This window comes from Rhincodon typus, chromosome 19, assembly GCF_021869965.1.
Source record: "Rhincodon typus isolate 14 chromosome 19, sRhiTyp1.1, whole genome shotgun sequence".
Classification (NCBI taxonomy): domain Eukaryota; kingdom Metazoa; phylum Chordata; class Chondrichthyes; order Orectolobiformes; family Rhincodontidae; genus Rhincodon; species Rhincodon typus.
Window position 1 is genome coordinate 16,877,260 of NC_063350.1, and position 13,808 is coordinate 16,891,067.

General features: G+C 41.8%; 1 protein-coding gene across 4 annotated transcripts in view; it reads right to left on the minus strand.

Annotated features, from left to right (window-relative positions):
- The window catches only part of rbbp8l (retinoblastoma binding protein 8-like), a 104,127-nt gene that overhangs the window by 64,854 nt on the left and 25,465 nt on the right, over window positions 1-13,808 (minus strand). For all 4 annotated transcript variants that reach the window (XM_048608602.1, XM_048608598.1, XM_048608600.1 and 1 more), the window contains exons 2-4: window positions 6,054-6,162; window positions 5,736-5,778; window positions 741-836 (exon numbers count right to left, since the gene is read on the minus strand). In XM_048608602.1, coding sequence (XP_048464559.1) covers window positions 741-836; window positions 5,736-5,778; window positions 6,054-6,120 — 206 coding nt within the window. In that variant the 5' untranslated portion in view covers window positions 6,121-6,162. The remainder of the gene's footprint in view (window positions 1-740; window positions 837-5,735; window positions 5,779-6,053; window positions 6,163-13,808) is intronic.

Genomic DNA, 13,808 nt, shown 5'->3' on the forward strand with positions numbered 1-13,808 from the left:
TCATTAAAGCTAAATCACATTCCATTTGGTACTTGGAACAAATCGGGCTCGAAATAGTTTCCTTCAAAGCTGTACACAAAATGTTGCATAGCAACCAACTTCTTTTTTCAAAGAAAGGACGAGCAGTTTTTCATCTGTCCTTTCATCTAGGTATTGCTCCACATTGTGATCCATGGGCATAGTTGTGTTCTGGTCCCTCTTGTCTGGGACCAGAGAGTATCGGAAGGTGTCTGAACAATATAGGCATTACAACAAAGCCTGCAAAGTAAAAACTGCACCAATAACACCTAAAACCTGTACTTATGGAGCATCCTAACATGTAAAATTCCCTGAGATAATTCATTATGAAACAAAGCTTACTACTGACCCATTCATGAAGATATTTGGATCGGCAGCCAAAAGCTGGTAAAGAGGAAAATATTTTCAGGAGGGCAGGAAGGGGAGAAACAGGTCGAGCATCAAAAGGTCTGGTAGCATCTACGGATAGAGAAACAAGGCAATGTTTCAAGTTCAATATGACTTCGTTGGAACACTGCAGTCTGGAGCTTCCGAAGAGTCACTGGACTTGAAACATTAACTATGTTCCTCTCTCCCCAGATTATGTATATTTTGGGATATTTTTTGAAAGATTTCAATGCACCTTAGACACTTTAAAGCTTAAAGAGGTACCTGACAGTTCAGAAACAAATTAGAAAAAAAACCTAACATAATCTTCCTTTTTTTTTTAAAGTTCATCCTACCTGTTTTCCAAGTTCTTGACATTTTCATTCATTATCTTGTGCTGCTCCCTCAGTTGGTGGTTCTTGCTAAACAGCTCGTCCAATCTCTGTGCATCACTGTGTAACAAAATAATGCTGTTAGGCTTGATTTATGCATTAAGAGCATGATTTTGTTCAAGTACTTAAGCCATTGAAGATGTAAAGGTCAATTTGGGTTTTTACATGCGACATCAGGTTAGCACTTGTTCGTTGGAAGCACCGTCTAGGCAAAGGAATTGAAGTCAGCACCAATGATGGTCACCTGGTGAATCATTATTGATTTACAAATAAATTGTTGCGAATGCTCATAAAAGATGCTATTTTGGAGGATAACACTTCTTTTTATGATGTTTCCAATGAAAGGCCAGTAGAACAGGAGTAAATAATTCATTTCAGAGGATTTTGAGTGTGACTTTGAGATATAACACCTTTTTTACTGTTCACCATCAACTGGATGTTTGAACAGGACTTTTGAAACACATTGCAAGACTTTCTGGGCTACTTAAAGTCATAGTTTTAGAGTCATACAGCAAGGAATCAGAACCTTCGGTCCAACTAGTCCGTGCTGACCATAATCCCAAACTGAACTAGTCCCACCTGCCTGTGCTTGGCCCACATCCCTGCAAGCCTTTCCTGTTCATGTACTTATCCAAATGTCTTTTAAACATTGTAACTGTACCTGCATCCATCACTTTCTCTGGGAGTTCATTCCACACACGAACCACTCTCTGTGTTTTAAAAAAAAAGTTGCCCCTCATGTCTTTTTTAAATCTTTCTCCTCTCACCTTAAAAATATGCCTTCTTGTCTTGAAATCCCCCACCCTAGGGAAAGGACACCTGACATTCACCTCATCTATACTGCTCATGATTTTATAAACCTGTATGACATCACGCCTCATCCTCCTACGCTCCACTGAGAAAGGTCTCAGCCTTTCCAGTCTCTCCTTATAACTCAAGACTGCATCAACAGAACATTGACATTTATTCTGGAAGTTTTCTGAGGACTTCACCGAAAGAGAGTAAGTGGTTTGCTACCCTACCGTATTCATATCTGACAAGAGTAAGGGAGATCTCGGACTCTGATATCTGGTTAAGGGTTCCCCATGGTTTGCGAGAGGAATGGGAATAAGAAATGAGGACAGGCAGATCAGTATCAGCAGCTGCCAGGGACGGGGCAAGGAAGAGCAAGTCAATTAGCTGGAGGCTGCTTCTCCCCACCACGTATCCCCCCCAGGAAACAAGACATCCCTTCTCTTCTGGATTGTTTCCACCAGGATCTGCCACAGTGCTGTGCCTGAAAACCTTCATGCCCTTGGTTCCTCAGTCATACGGAAAGCTGTCATTGCACATATATTGAGAAATAGCAAGAACTGCAGATGCTGGAGTCAGAGACAACACAGTATGGAGCTGGAGGAACATAGCAGGCCAGGCAGCGTCAGAAGAGCAGGAAAGTTGAAGTTTCGGGTTGGAGCCTTCTTCAGAAATGGGGAGGGGGAAGGCAGCTCTGAAATAAATAGAGAGAGGAGGGGTGGGACTGGGGAAGGTAGGTGGGATGGTGATAAGTGAGTGTAGGTAGGGAGTGGTGGGGATTGGTCAGTGGCCTACATTTGTCTCCAGACCCACAGCAATGTGGTTGACTCTTAACTGCCCTCTGGGCAATTAGGGATGGGCAATAGACATTGGTCTAGCCAGTGACACCTTCATCCTGTGATTGAATTTTAAAAAATGCAAGAAACAGCAGTGTGTGTGCTCTCACACCAAACAGACTGCCCCAATTTTGTCCCATTTTAAGAAGGCCCTAGTCCAGCACCACCTGTTACAGTGTCAGTGATGCCCATGTTTTTTGACAAACTAAAATATCTTTTGAATGCTTAAACTTCAGGCATCTGATTGAATTTCTTCAGCAAATTCAAATTATGCTAATCAGCAATGAGGACCAAAATTGTGGGCTAAACTTGACTTTTGAATGGACAACTCTTAGTTGTGTAGCACCCATATACTGCCTGTTTTCAATTCTTTTCCAAAATAATGCCTTGAACATTCAATATATTGACATTTTATCTTCTATTATCATAATTCTAACAATGTTTTTTATATAAACAGAACATTCAATGGAAAATCAAGAGTTTGGAATTGATCCCACTCATAAAGAAGACTTGTACAACTTACATCTATGTGTGGGAAATCTAGCTGTGCAACTGGGTATACATAATAATAGCTTCACAAAAATGGATTCAACCTGAGTGCATTGGCTGATATGTAACCTTTCTTTGGTTTTAAGGGAAAACAAGCTATTTTCAAAAGAACTGAGATTCAAAAGAACCACAATACAAGCTAGTCCAAATCTCCAAATGAAGAAATTATCAACAAGATACCACTTTTTGTAGCTTTTACTTTAACATAAGTTATGCATGAACTATTAGCAAATGATACTTCAGATAAAAAGGTTGTATTTCCCATTCGATAGTCAATACAACAAAGATGTGTTTTATTAAAATACAAGCACTCACATACACAGAACTTTATGGTCAACCCACAGAGTATTTCCTGGAGCTCCTGTTTCCGTTTCTGTCCCACCTGCACCACGTGCCAGCAGTTTTGGTGGCAAACACACGACATATGCAGAAGCAAGCAGCCATGATTCAAAGTCTAAGGGAAGTAGTCCTAACTAATGTCCATCAACTGGCATGGAACATCAAGAGCAGATTCCTATAGTAGTCAAGAGGATTGGCACAGTCAGGTCTCGAGGTGTTTGCAATCAGGGCCCCATGCCTCTACAGGCCAGGGAGTTGGTCCTAACCAGTCTATTGGCTCTAAAGCAGCAAGTCCAGAGATAACACAGTTGGGGAGATATATATCAACAGTCAGGGATCAGTGCACATCTCAGTCACGGTTGTCTGAACAAGTCAGGCAAGGGGGTGGGTCACAGTAGGTTCATTGGATCCATTCACAGAAACTAAGGGGGAGTGGGAGGAAGGTATATCCATTGTAGTGGGACTGAGCCTCAGCAATATGGTTGTTGAGATTGGAGGCTGCAGGCTCTGGGCAATGGGTCCTGTAACATTGTGAAATGGGAGGGGGACGGATTGTGTCAGCAGGATTTTCTGGGGGGGGTACAGTAAAGCATGGGTGGGAGGGGCTGTCTTGTTGCACGGGGTTGTCCAAGGTCAGGAACATTCTGGCTACAAGGGAGAGTAGTGAATGACTGTACCTGTAGTAGTCACCTCAAATGCCAGGGCTGAGCAGGGAAGGTATGCAGATGGAGACAAATGTAGATGGTTGGGTGGGGTCTTGGGGAAGTGTGAACCCTGTGGGGGTTGACAGAATGGGCTACTGGGAAAGGGATGTGGATATTTGGGAGCTAACTGATATGTTCAGGCTGAGGCTGGAAGGCATTGGCAGAGGAGCACTCACTGTCAATTGTGTTCCAAATCAAAAGGGGAAGGAAATGGTTGTGACCATACTTGGAGTAGGCAGAGTGAGTGAATTAACCTATGAGGGAGAGAGCTGCAGCAAACATCAATCATAGGTGTTTTAAACAGAAATATTATTGGTCACATGCCATGTACAGCACACAGGATGCCTACTCCCCGGCCATCCCACAGCATTGAGCCCGTCTGTATGTTGTACATCCCTGGCACAGCCAATGGTTGACAATTCGTTGACATCTACACCTTTGCACACAGAGGGAGCCAAACACTACGGATGCTAAATGAGGAGGGACAAAGGTCTCGTTAGCTAATGCCACAGGTATACATTCTATCCCCTCCTGCCAGATTGTGCAATAGGCTCTCAGCACAGCTGCCCATCCATGGAGCTTCATCTCTGGCTTTCAAATGTTAGAGAGAGTGATACGGTTTTTACAGCAAGGATCAATGGCCTTCATCCATCATATCCACATTGGTCATCCAGCATCTAGCTATTCTAAGTCCTCTTTCCAGCAGTTGGCCTGTAGCCTTATATGCTATAGCATTTCAAGTGCTCATCTAAATATTTCTTAAATATCTTGAATGCTACTGCCTCTAACACACTTTTAGGCAATGACTTCTGGATTCCCACCACTTTCTGGGTGAGAAACAATTCCTTCAAAACCTCTTGCTCCTTCTCTAAAAACGGTGCTTCCTGGTTATTGTACCCTGCCATTATGCCTTTCTGTTCAAACTCTGTCCATTAACAGGCAGGACATCTTTGAATGCTAGAGCTTGTCCAGGTGAACAATGGGCTTTTAAAGAGGATGCAGGGTCAAAGGAAGACAGTCTATGGGCAGATAACCACTGAGTGGCAAGTTGTTGTAGGAAGAGCATGCAGAAGGATGGGGTACAAGTCAATGGGAGTGATGCCATAGGGACTGGTATAGACTTCGCCAACAAAAAAATCAGATTCAGAAAGCCAAGAGAGCAGCAGGATTAATTTTGGATTATTTTAACATAGTGTCAACACAGGTATGGGGGGTCAAAACACCTCCTTCTCTTCTAAGTTTATTAGTTCTGTATAACTCACTGCAGAAAAATGTAATGGTATATTTTGAGATCAAGATAAGGACAGAAAAGGATCACCAAGAGCCAAGATACAAGTTTTAAGTCAGAACATATAAGAGACGAACAGAATTTTTACCTTTGCATCTAGAGGCATGAATAGGGTCACAAAGCTGTAAACTCTAAATTAGAGCTACCTGTGGTAATACCAGATTTCCAGTATTGTGTACAGACAAGTAATGAAGGACACAGGAGCAAAGGAAAAGGTGCACTAAATTCACTGGAATATTACTGGGGTGATAGATCATCGTTCTGTAAAGAAATAAAGGAGTAACCTGATTGAACGTTCGAGATTAAGAATGGTAATTAATCGGAGATTTTGTTTGACTGGTCAATGGGTTGTGAATAAGAAGGCACAAATACTGGATGATCATCAATAGCATTAGGATTATATGAAGGAAGAGAGAAAAGTGCAATTAGAAACAGAACATGCTGTACTCACAGACATCGCTCCATGTTTATTTCAGTTAGTTTTGTGTACAGTCCTAAACAGTAAAGGTAAAAGGTTAACTCAGAGAAAAAACAAACTTTAGAAACAATCTAATCATTGTTAGCATTCTCAAGTAGCTTTCCTGAAAGAATGTGACTGTTCAATGTTAGAATAAATTTTGCAAAGATGCATTCTTGCCAAAAATGTCAAGTGAAGATAAAAGACAACTCTATATTAACATTTCATATTTAACAGTGGCTTTGTAAAGTGAATCTATTCACAATGTAAAGGATTGCATGGAACAGCTAACTTTTTTTATACTTTCTGTACCTTGTACTTCTTGGTCATGCAGTTCCTTGAGCTTTGCCCAGACATCTGTAAAGTTCTCCATTGTCATTTCTCACTCCACTGAAGTGATTAGGCTGAGCTTTGGCTCCAGCTACGTAGGTTAAAAAAAAACAATGTTCAAACAAGGAGCATTTTATTGTTCTTATAATAACAACCTTTAACATAACAAAACATCTCGCAGGAATGAGCTTCATAGGAGTGGAATCGGCAGAAAATTGACATAGAGAAGAATGTAAAAGAGTTGGGGATTTGCCTTACTGATTAGGGAGAATATCAGAGCTGTACTGAGAGAGGACACTTTGGAAGGCTCATCCAGTGAGGCCAGAAAGGTAGAGCTCAGGAATAGGAAGGGTGCAATCACTTTGATGGGATTGTACTACAGGCCACCCAGCGGCCAGTGGGTGATAGAGGAACAGATATGCAGACATGGAAAAATGTGAAAACAACAGAGTTGTTGTGTTGGGTGATTTTTAACTTGCCCGAATTGACTGGATTCACTTATTGCCAGGGGCTTGGATGGGGGAATTTGTTAGGTGAGTCCAAGACAGTTTTTTGAAACAATATGGAAATAGTTCAGCTAAGGGAGGGGTTAAACTAAACGTGGGGTACTGGGAATGAGCCGGCCAGGTGATCAAACTTTCAGAGGGGTATCATTTCAGGAACAGCGACCATAATTCTGTAAGTTTTAAGTTACTTATGGAAAAGGATTAGAAAAGTCCTCAGGTGGAAGTACTAAATTGGGGGAAGGCTAACTAGTACAGTATTAGGCAGGAACTCGGGAATATAGATTGGGGGCAGCTGTTTGAGGGTAAATCCACATTTGGCATATGGGAATTATTATAAGGATAGTTGATTAGAGTCCAGGACCAGCATGTTCCTGTGAAAATGAAGGATAAGGATGGCAAGATTAAGAAACCTTGTATGTCAAGAGAAATTGAGCACTAAGTCAAAAAGGAAAATGAAAAGCATATAGTTTAGAATCTAAAGACAGACAGAGCCCTCAAGGAATACAAAAATAGCAGGAAAGAACTCAAATAAATAATTAGAAAGGCTAAAAGGGGCTATGAAATGTCTTTGGCAAACAGAATTAAGGAAAATTTTTATACATATATAAGGATCAAGAGGGTGGCTAAGGAAAGAGTAGGTCCACTTGAGGACAAAGGAGGGAATCTATGTGTGCAGCCAGAGGAAGTGGGTAAGGTCCTTAAGGAATATTTGCATCGGTATTCACAAAAGCAGACATGGTGGATGGTGGGTCTCAGGAAGGATATGTTTATATTCTCAGGCATGTTGACATAAGAAAAGAGATGGTGTTGTTTTAAAAAGCGTTAAAGCATACAAGTCCCCAGGATGTGATGGGATCTACCCCAGATTGCTGAGGGAGGCAGGTCAGGAAATTGCTGGGGCCTTGAACGATATCTTTGTATCCTTTTTAGTCACAGGAGAGGTCCAGAGGACTGGAGAATAGCCAGTGTTGTTCTTTTGTTTAAGAAGGGCAATTGGGATAATCTGGGAAATTATAGGCCAGTGAGCCTTATGTCAGTGGTAGGGAAATCATTGGAGAAGATCCTTAAGGATAGGATTTACTCACATTTGGAAATATGTGGACTTATTAGTGGTAGACAACATGGCTTTGTGTGGGAGAGATCATGTCTCACAAACTTGATTTGAGTTTTTTGAAGAAGTGTCAACAATGATTGATGAAGACAGGGCAGTGGATTTGTCTTTGTCGACTTTACTAAAGACTTCGACAAGGTGCCTCATGGCAGGCTGATACAAAAGGTATAGTCACATGGGATCCATAGTGAGTTGGTAAGATGGATACAAAACTGGCTTGGTCATAGAAGACAGAGAATAGCAGTGTGAGGGTGCTTTTCTGATTAGAGACCTGTGACCACTGGTGTTCTACAGGGTTCAGTGCTGGGACCCCTGTTGTTTGTAATATATAGAAATGATTTGGAGGAGAATGTAGCTGACATGATTAGTAAGTTTGTGAATGCTACGAAGATTGGGGAGCTGTGGATAGTGAGGAGGATTGCCAGAGGATACAGCAGGATAGACATAGGCTGTAGACTTGGGCAGAGGAGTGGCAGATGGGATTTAATCTGGACAAATATGAAGTGATGCATTTTGGTAGATCTAGTGCAGGAAGGAAGTATACATTAAATGGCAGAACCCTTAGTTGCATCAACATACAGAGGCATCTAGGCCTACAGGTCCTCAGTTCCCTGAAAGTGCAAGACAAGAGGATAAAGTGCTCAAGAAGGCATATAGCTTGCTTGCCTTGATCGGTCAGGGCATTGAGTATAAAAATTGTTAAGCCATGTTGCAGCTATACAGAACTTTAGTTATGCCACATTTGGAATATTGTGTTCAGTTCTGGTTGTCACACAACCAGAAGGATGTGGAGACTTTAGAGAGGGCACAAAAAGGTTTATCGGGATGTTGCCTGTTTTGGTGGGTACCAGCCATGAGGACGGATTGGACAAACTTGGTTTGTTCTCAGTTGAACATCAAAGAATGAGGGATAACCTGACAGAAGTTTACAAAATTATGACAGGAAAGGATAGAATGGATACTTGGAGTCTTCTTCCCAGGGTAGAAATGTCAATTACCAGGGGACATAAGTTTAAGGTAAAAAGGGGTAAGTTTAAAGGAGATGTGAGAGGCAAGGTTTTTTCCGCAGAGGGTTGTAAGTTCCTGGAATGTGCAATTTTTAAAAAATTTTGAATTAAGAGTCTAATGATGACCATGATTATTGGAAAAATAATCTGGTTCACTTATGCCCTTTAGGGAAGAAAATTGCTGTCCTCACCCAGTCTGTCTTACACATAACTCCAGGCCCATAGCAACGTGTCTGACTCTCCTTGTCCTCAGGGCATTTCGGGATGAGCAGTAAATAATGCCCCTGTTTGATGGATGAATATAGAAAATGAACTGGAGACTTGGCAGCTGTTCAGCCCTAGGCAAGAGAGGACTCCAAGGTGGCCTCAACTAAGAACTTCACAGAAATGCAGAAACAGACACATGTTTGGCAGATAGGTTTGTTAGAAGCACTGAGCAAACTGACTGAAGGCTGGAGCGCTCCAACAACATTGTTTACATTGTGCTGCCTGTGACATGTGAATGTCTGGCTGCCTCATCGACAGGATGGCAGCTGGCATGGAGATCTAAGTCCAACATTTCTGGTGCCTGCTGGATAAAAAAAAGACTTGCATTCTATTGCTAGCACCAATGGCAAGGCAAATGATGGATGAGGAACTTTGGCCTCATGCCAGGTGCCCCTTTCTCACTAAGAGACAGGTGGTGCTGGGAGACATTCAGTTGGAGGAGGAATTACAAGCAGGTCCCCACCCCAACCCCACACACCCACCCCCCAACCCCGCCCCACGCCACCCCCCCCACCTCCCTCCCCCACAACCGCCCACAGCAGAAGTCACCTCTCAGGAGACTCTAGAGGTGGCAGGGCCTTCCACTTCCATTCCAACTGCTACCCTCAGCCCTGAGGGAGTTCATGCCGAGGAGGAGAGTGCTCCTACCTCTAGGATGTTGACATTTAGCATGCCTGGGCCCTCTAGACACAAATGTCCATGTGGTTGCCCAAACAAAACTCCAAGGCTACCAGGCTTCACTGTAGGGCAGGCTCCCGCCAATCCAACTGCAGAGGCCAGGTCTGTGTGGGACATAATGAGTTTGAAAGGAAGAAGACTGCCATCTGAAGACGTCCATAAAAACTCTCCTAGCTTGAAAACTCCACAAACTAGAAACCACTTCTGCTGGGTTTTGACTGCTTCCCACGAACTGTCTTAATTTTCCTGCTGGGAGAAAATTAAAACTTGCTTCTGAACTCAACCCCTGATTCTTCCGAGCTGAGATCATAACCTTCTATTATGAAATCAAAACAAGACTAATTTGCCTTTACATGTTTATCTACCATAAACCCAACAGTATAAATATTTTATCCATTAATGCCACAGTGCGTTGCTAGGCAGTTAACTGAAGTCTTATGCTTTCTTAGGAACGATGTGTCGAGGTCACTGACCAAATGACTTCCTGAATGCATTAAAAGAATTACCTTCACGGCATTAATCAAAACCCAACCATCCCTCTTCTATTTTTAGAAGTCCAAATTCAAAATTTCTAATAACATACATTTATGACAAAGAAAGCAGGCACAGATGGGGCAGCCACTGAAGGTGAATAGATTTCTGAAACAGTTAGGGTACCATTGGCAGAGTTTAGTCTAGACTGCTTTGGAATTGTTGAACTGAGAGGTTACAACGTACATAGCAGGGCATCTCAGCAGTGATGATGTTGAAGCAGAGTGATGCTAGGTTATGATATAAAGATGGAAGTTGGTTATCTTGGTGATGGAGAGGATATGAGTTTTAAAGCTAAGCTCAGCATCAAAGTGCTATTGTTAAAGCTGTTTACTGATGGTGTTTATGGTCGCACTCTAAGAATGAATAACCACACATTCCTCCAACTAAGAATGTGATTAGTATTCAAACAATCCCACAATTTGATGGGAAAATAATTATCTTTCAGCAATTTTAATTCCCTCTGCAATCCTCCACATGTAGATAAAATGCATTTTGTTAACTGTTTATTTTAAATAGATTAATATTTGGAATAAAATTGGTGGCAGAAATTTATATATTTACTTTAATAGACACAAAAATAACACCCAGAATGTATGAAGGCCATAAATTATTTTACTGAACTGAAACATTACTGCAATCGATATAACTAATGGTTTTTGGATTCCGTCCTAAAGAGATTTGAATAATTAACTACTCCAACAGAATGGCAAAAGTTCATGTTAGTAAATGGTGTTCCTAAGGGCTGAAACTATTTCATCAGTTGGATTATTATTTATTGCATAAATTGAGAAATCGATAGTTAATAGAAAGATATTTTTTATTTTTTATTTTTTCTTTCATGGGATGAGAGTCTGTCTTGAGAGGTGAACATTTGTTCCCCATTCCCAATTGCCCTTGACTGAGTGGCTTGTCAGGTCATTTCAAACAGCAGCTAAGAGTTCACATTAGGGTCCAAAGTCATATTTAGGCCAAACCAGGTGAGAAAGGTAGATTTTTTTCTCTGTTTAGTCTCTGGGATCAGTGAACCAAAGGGGTTCTTTCTTTGATGATACTCTCTTATTAATGAGACTAGTATTATCACCCAGATTTATTAAATGAATTCAAATTCCACTCAGGGCATTGGGATTTGAACAAATGCACTAAGAACATTACCCTTGGCCTCTGGATTATTACAGTAACATTACCACTGCATTAGTGGATAGTCAGAGGCTTTTTCCCAGGGTGGAAAGGTCAACTAAAGACAGCACAGGTTCAAAATGAGAGGGGGATAATTTAGGGGAGAAGAGCAGGGAAAATTTTTCACACAGAGGATGATGGATGCCTGGAATGCACTGCCAGCGGAGGTGGTGGAAGCTGGCACATTAGCAATGTTTAAGATGTATATTGATAGACACATGAATGGGAGGCGAACAGAGGGATAGAAACCACATATGGGCAATAAGTAGAAGACCTGAATAAGTATCAGGAATTGGCGCAGGCTTGGTGGGCCGAGAGGCCTATTCCTGTGCTCTATTGTATTGTACACATTGTACTGCATTACTATCTTCCACTAAACTTGGCTACAAATGATTGACAAACATCACAGAATATATCCTTTCAGGTGATATTGCACTTGGAAATCTTACCTAGTAAATTTTTTAAATTCATTTATGGGATGTGAGCATTGCTGGCTAGACCAGCATTTATTAAACATCCCTAATTGCCCAGAGGGCAGTTAAGAGTCAACCACATTGCTCTGGGTCTGGAGTCACATATAGGCCAGATTCCACCACGGCGAGATTTGAACCCAGGTCCCCTGAACATTACCTGGATCTCTGATTAATAGCCTCGTGATAAATACCAGTAGGCCGTCACCTACTCAATGTAGGGAGATGTAGGGATGGAGGTGCCCTCTTTTGGACTCCAGACCACCCCATCTTAAGAGTGAATTAGTTCAGCATCCAGCAACTAATGGGAAAGTTTTGACAAGAAATGCAAGGGGATGTGAGGTAAAGTATTTTTTTAAGTTATGAGTGGTAATGACCTGGAACCTGCTGCTTACAAGGTGGGGTGGGGTTGTTTGAAAAGAGAGATGGTGAAAGACCTTAAAAGGAAATTGGCTGGGTGCTTGAGGGAGATCGTCTTGTACGCCCATGAGGATCAAGATTGGAATGAAACTTATTCATTGCTTTATGGAGAACCAGCACCGATCTAATGGGCAGTATAACCTCTTTCTGCGCTGTTATAACTTTATGATGGAACATTTAAATTCTGCAGGAGGTCTCCTGGACAATATCCCGGAGAGTCAAAGTATCCAAGGCTCAAAGAGATGCCTCTCAATGTTTTACTCCAAAAAAAAAGCTCATACCAAAGCCAAGCTACATGATGCAAGTTCACTTACTCATGCAAAGCTAGGGAGGTATTTGAAATGTTACTGTCATGCTCTTAAACATTTCCAACATCTTCAAAATACTTCCTTACTCTCAGACAAGGTAGCATGTAAAAGGAAGGGGATAAACAAATGAGAGATGTGTAAAGTTTTAAGATCTAGTCACTCTAGTTTGAAGAGTAGAGAGTCGGTTGATAGGATAAAGCCAGTGGTTGTTCTGACGATAAGGGTTTATACTCACCTATATAATACTAATCTACATAGTCTTCTTAGACGTCAATATAGTGTGGAGCTGGAGGAACACAGCAGGTCAGGCAGCACCAGAGGAACAGGAAAGTTGATGTTTTGGGTTTGTACCCTTATATAGTTGATTCAATTATATTTCTGGTTCAATTATGGCACCCCCAGGATGTTGTTGCTGGGAGAATTCAATGATGGCAATGCCTTTCAATCTCAAGAGAAAATAGTTAGATTCTCTTACGTTGGGGATGGTCATTGCCTAGCACTTGTCTGGTATGAATATTACTTGCTTTTTATCAGTCCAAGCCTGGATGTTGTCCAGGTCTTGTTGCATATGGATATAGACTGCTTGAGTATCTGAAGAGTCACTGGGGTTTGGAAAACATTGTTCAGTCCTCATTGAATATCCCCACTTCTGACCTCAAAATGGAGAGAAGGGCATGAATGAAGCAGCTGAAGATGGCTGAGCTTAGGACATCACACTGAGGAACTCCTGCACTGAACTGAAAGGACTAAGGAGATTGACTTCTGACAACAACCATCATCTTCCTTTGTGCTTTGTATGATTTCAAACAGCTGAGATTTCCCAACCCCCTCATTCGCACTGATTTCAATTTTTGGTAAGGCTTCTTGATTCCACCTTCAGCCAAACACTGCCTTTATGTCAAGGACTGAACCTGCGAGATACCTAAAGGGTGGAGTCAGTAGTGTCCTGTGAGTCTGTCTAAGGGTGCTGACAGGAAGATGTAACATTCACAGTAACAGTCGGGTGCTTCATTCAGTAAGGAGGGTAAATCCAGTTAGAGATTGGGATAATCAAATATCTCATAGATTGACTCACCAGGCTTAACTAAAACTTTAAGGATCTCGATAAGAGGGGGCTTGTTGCCAGGATCAGTGCCTATAGGGAGAAGTGGTGGCATTGTGGTAATGTCACTGGACTGGAAACCCAAAATTGCCCTCTGAGCAATTAAGAACAGGTAATAAATGCTGGCCCAGCCAGCAATGCCTACATCCTGTGAATGA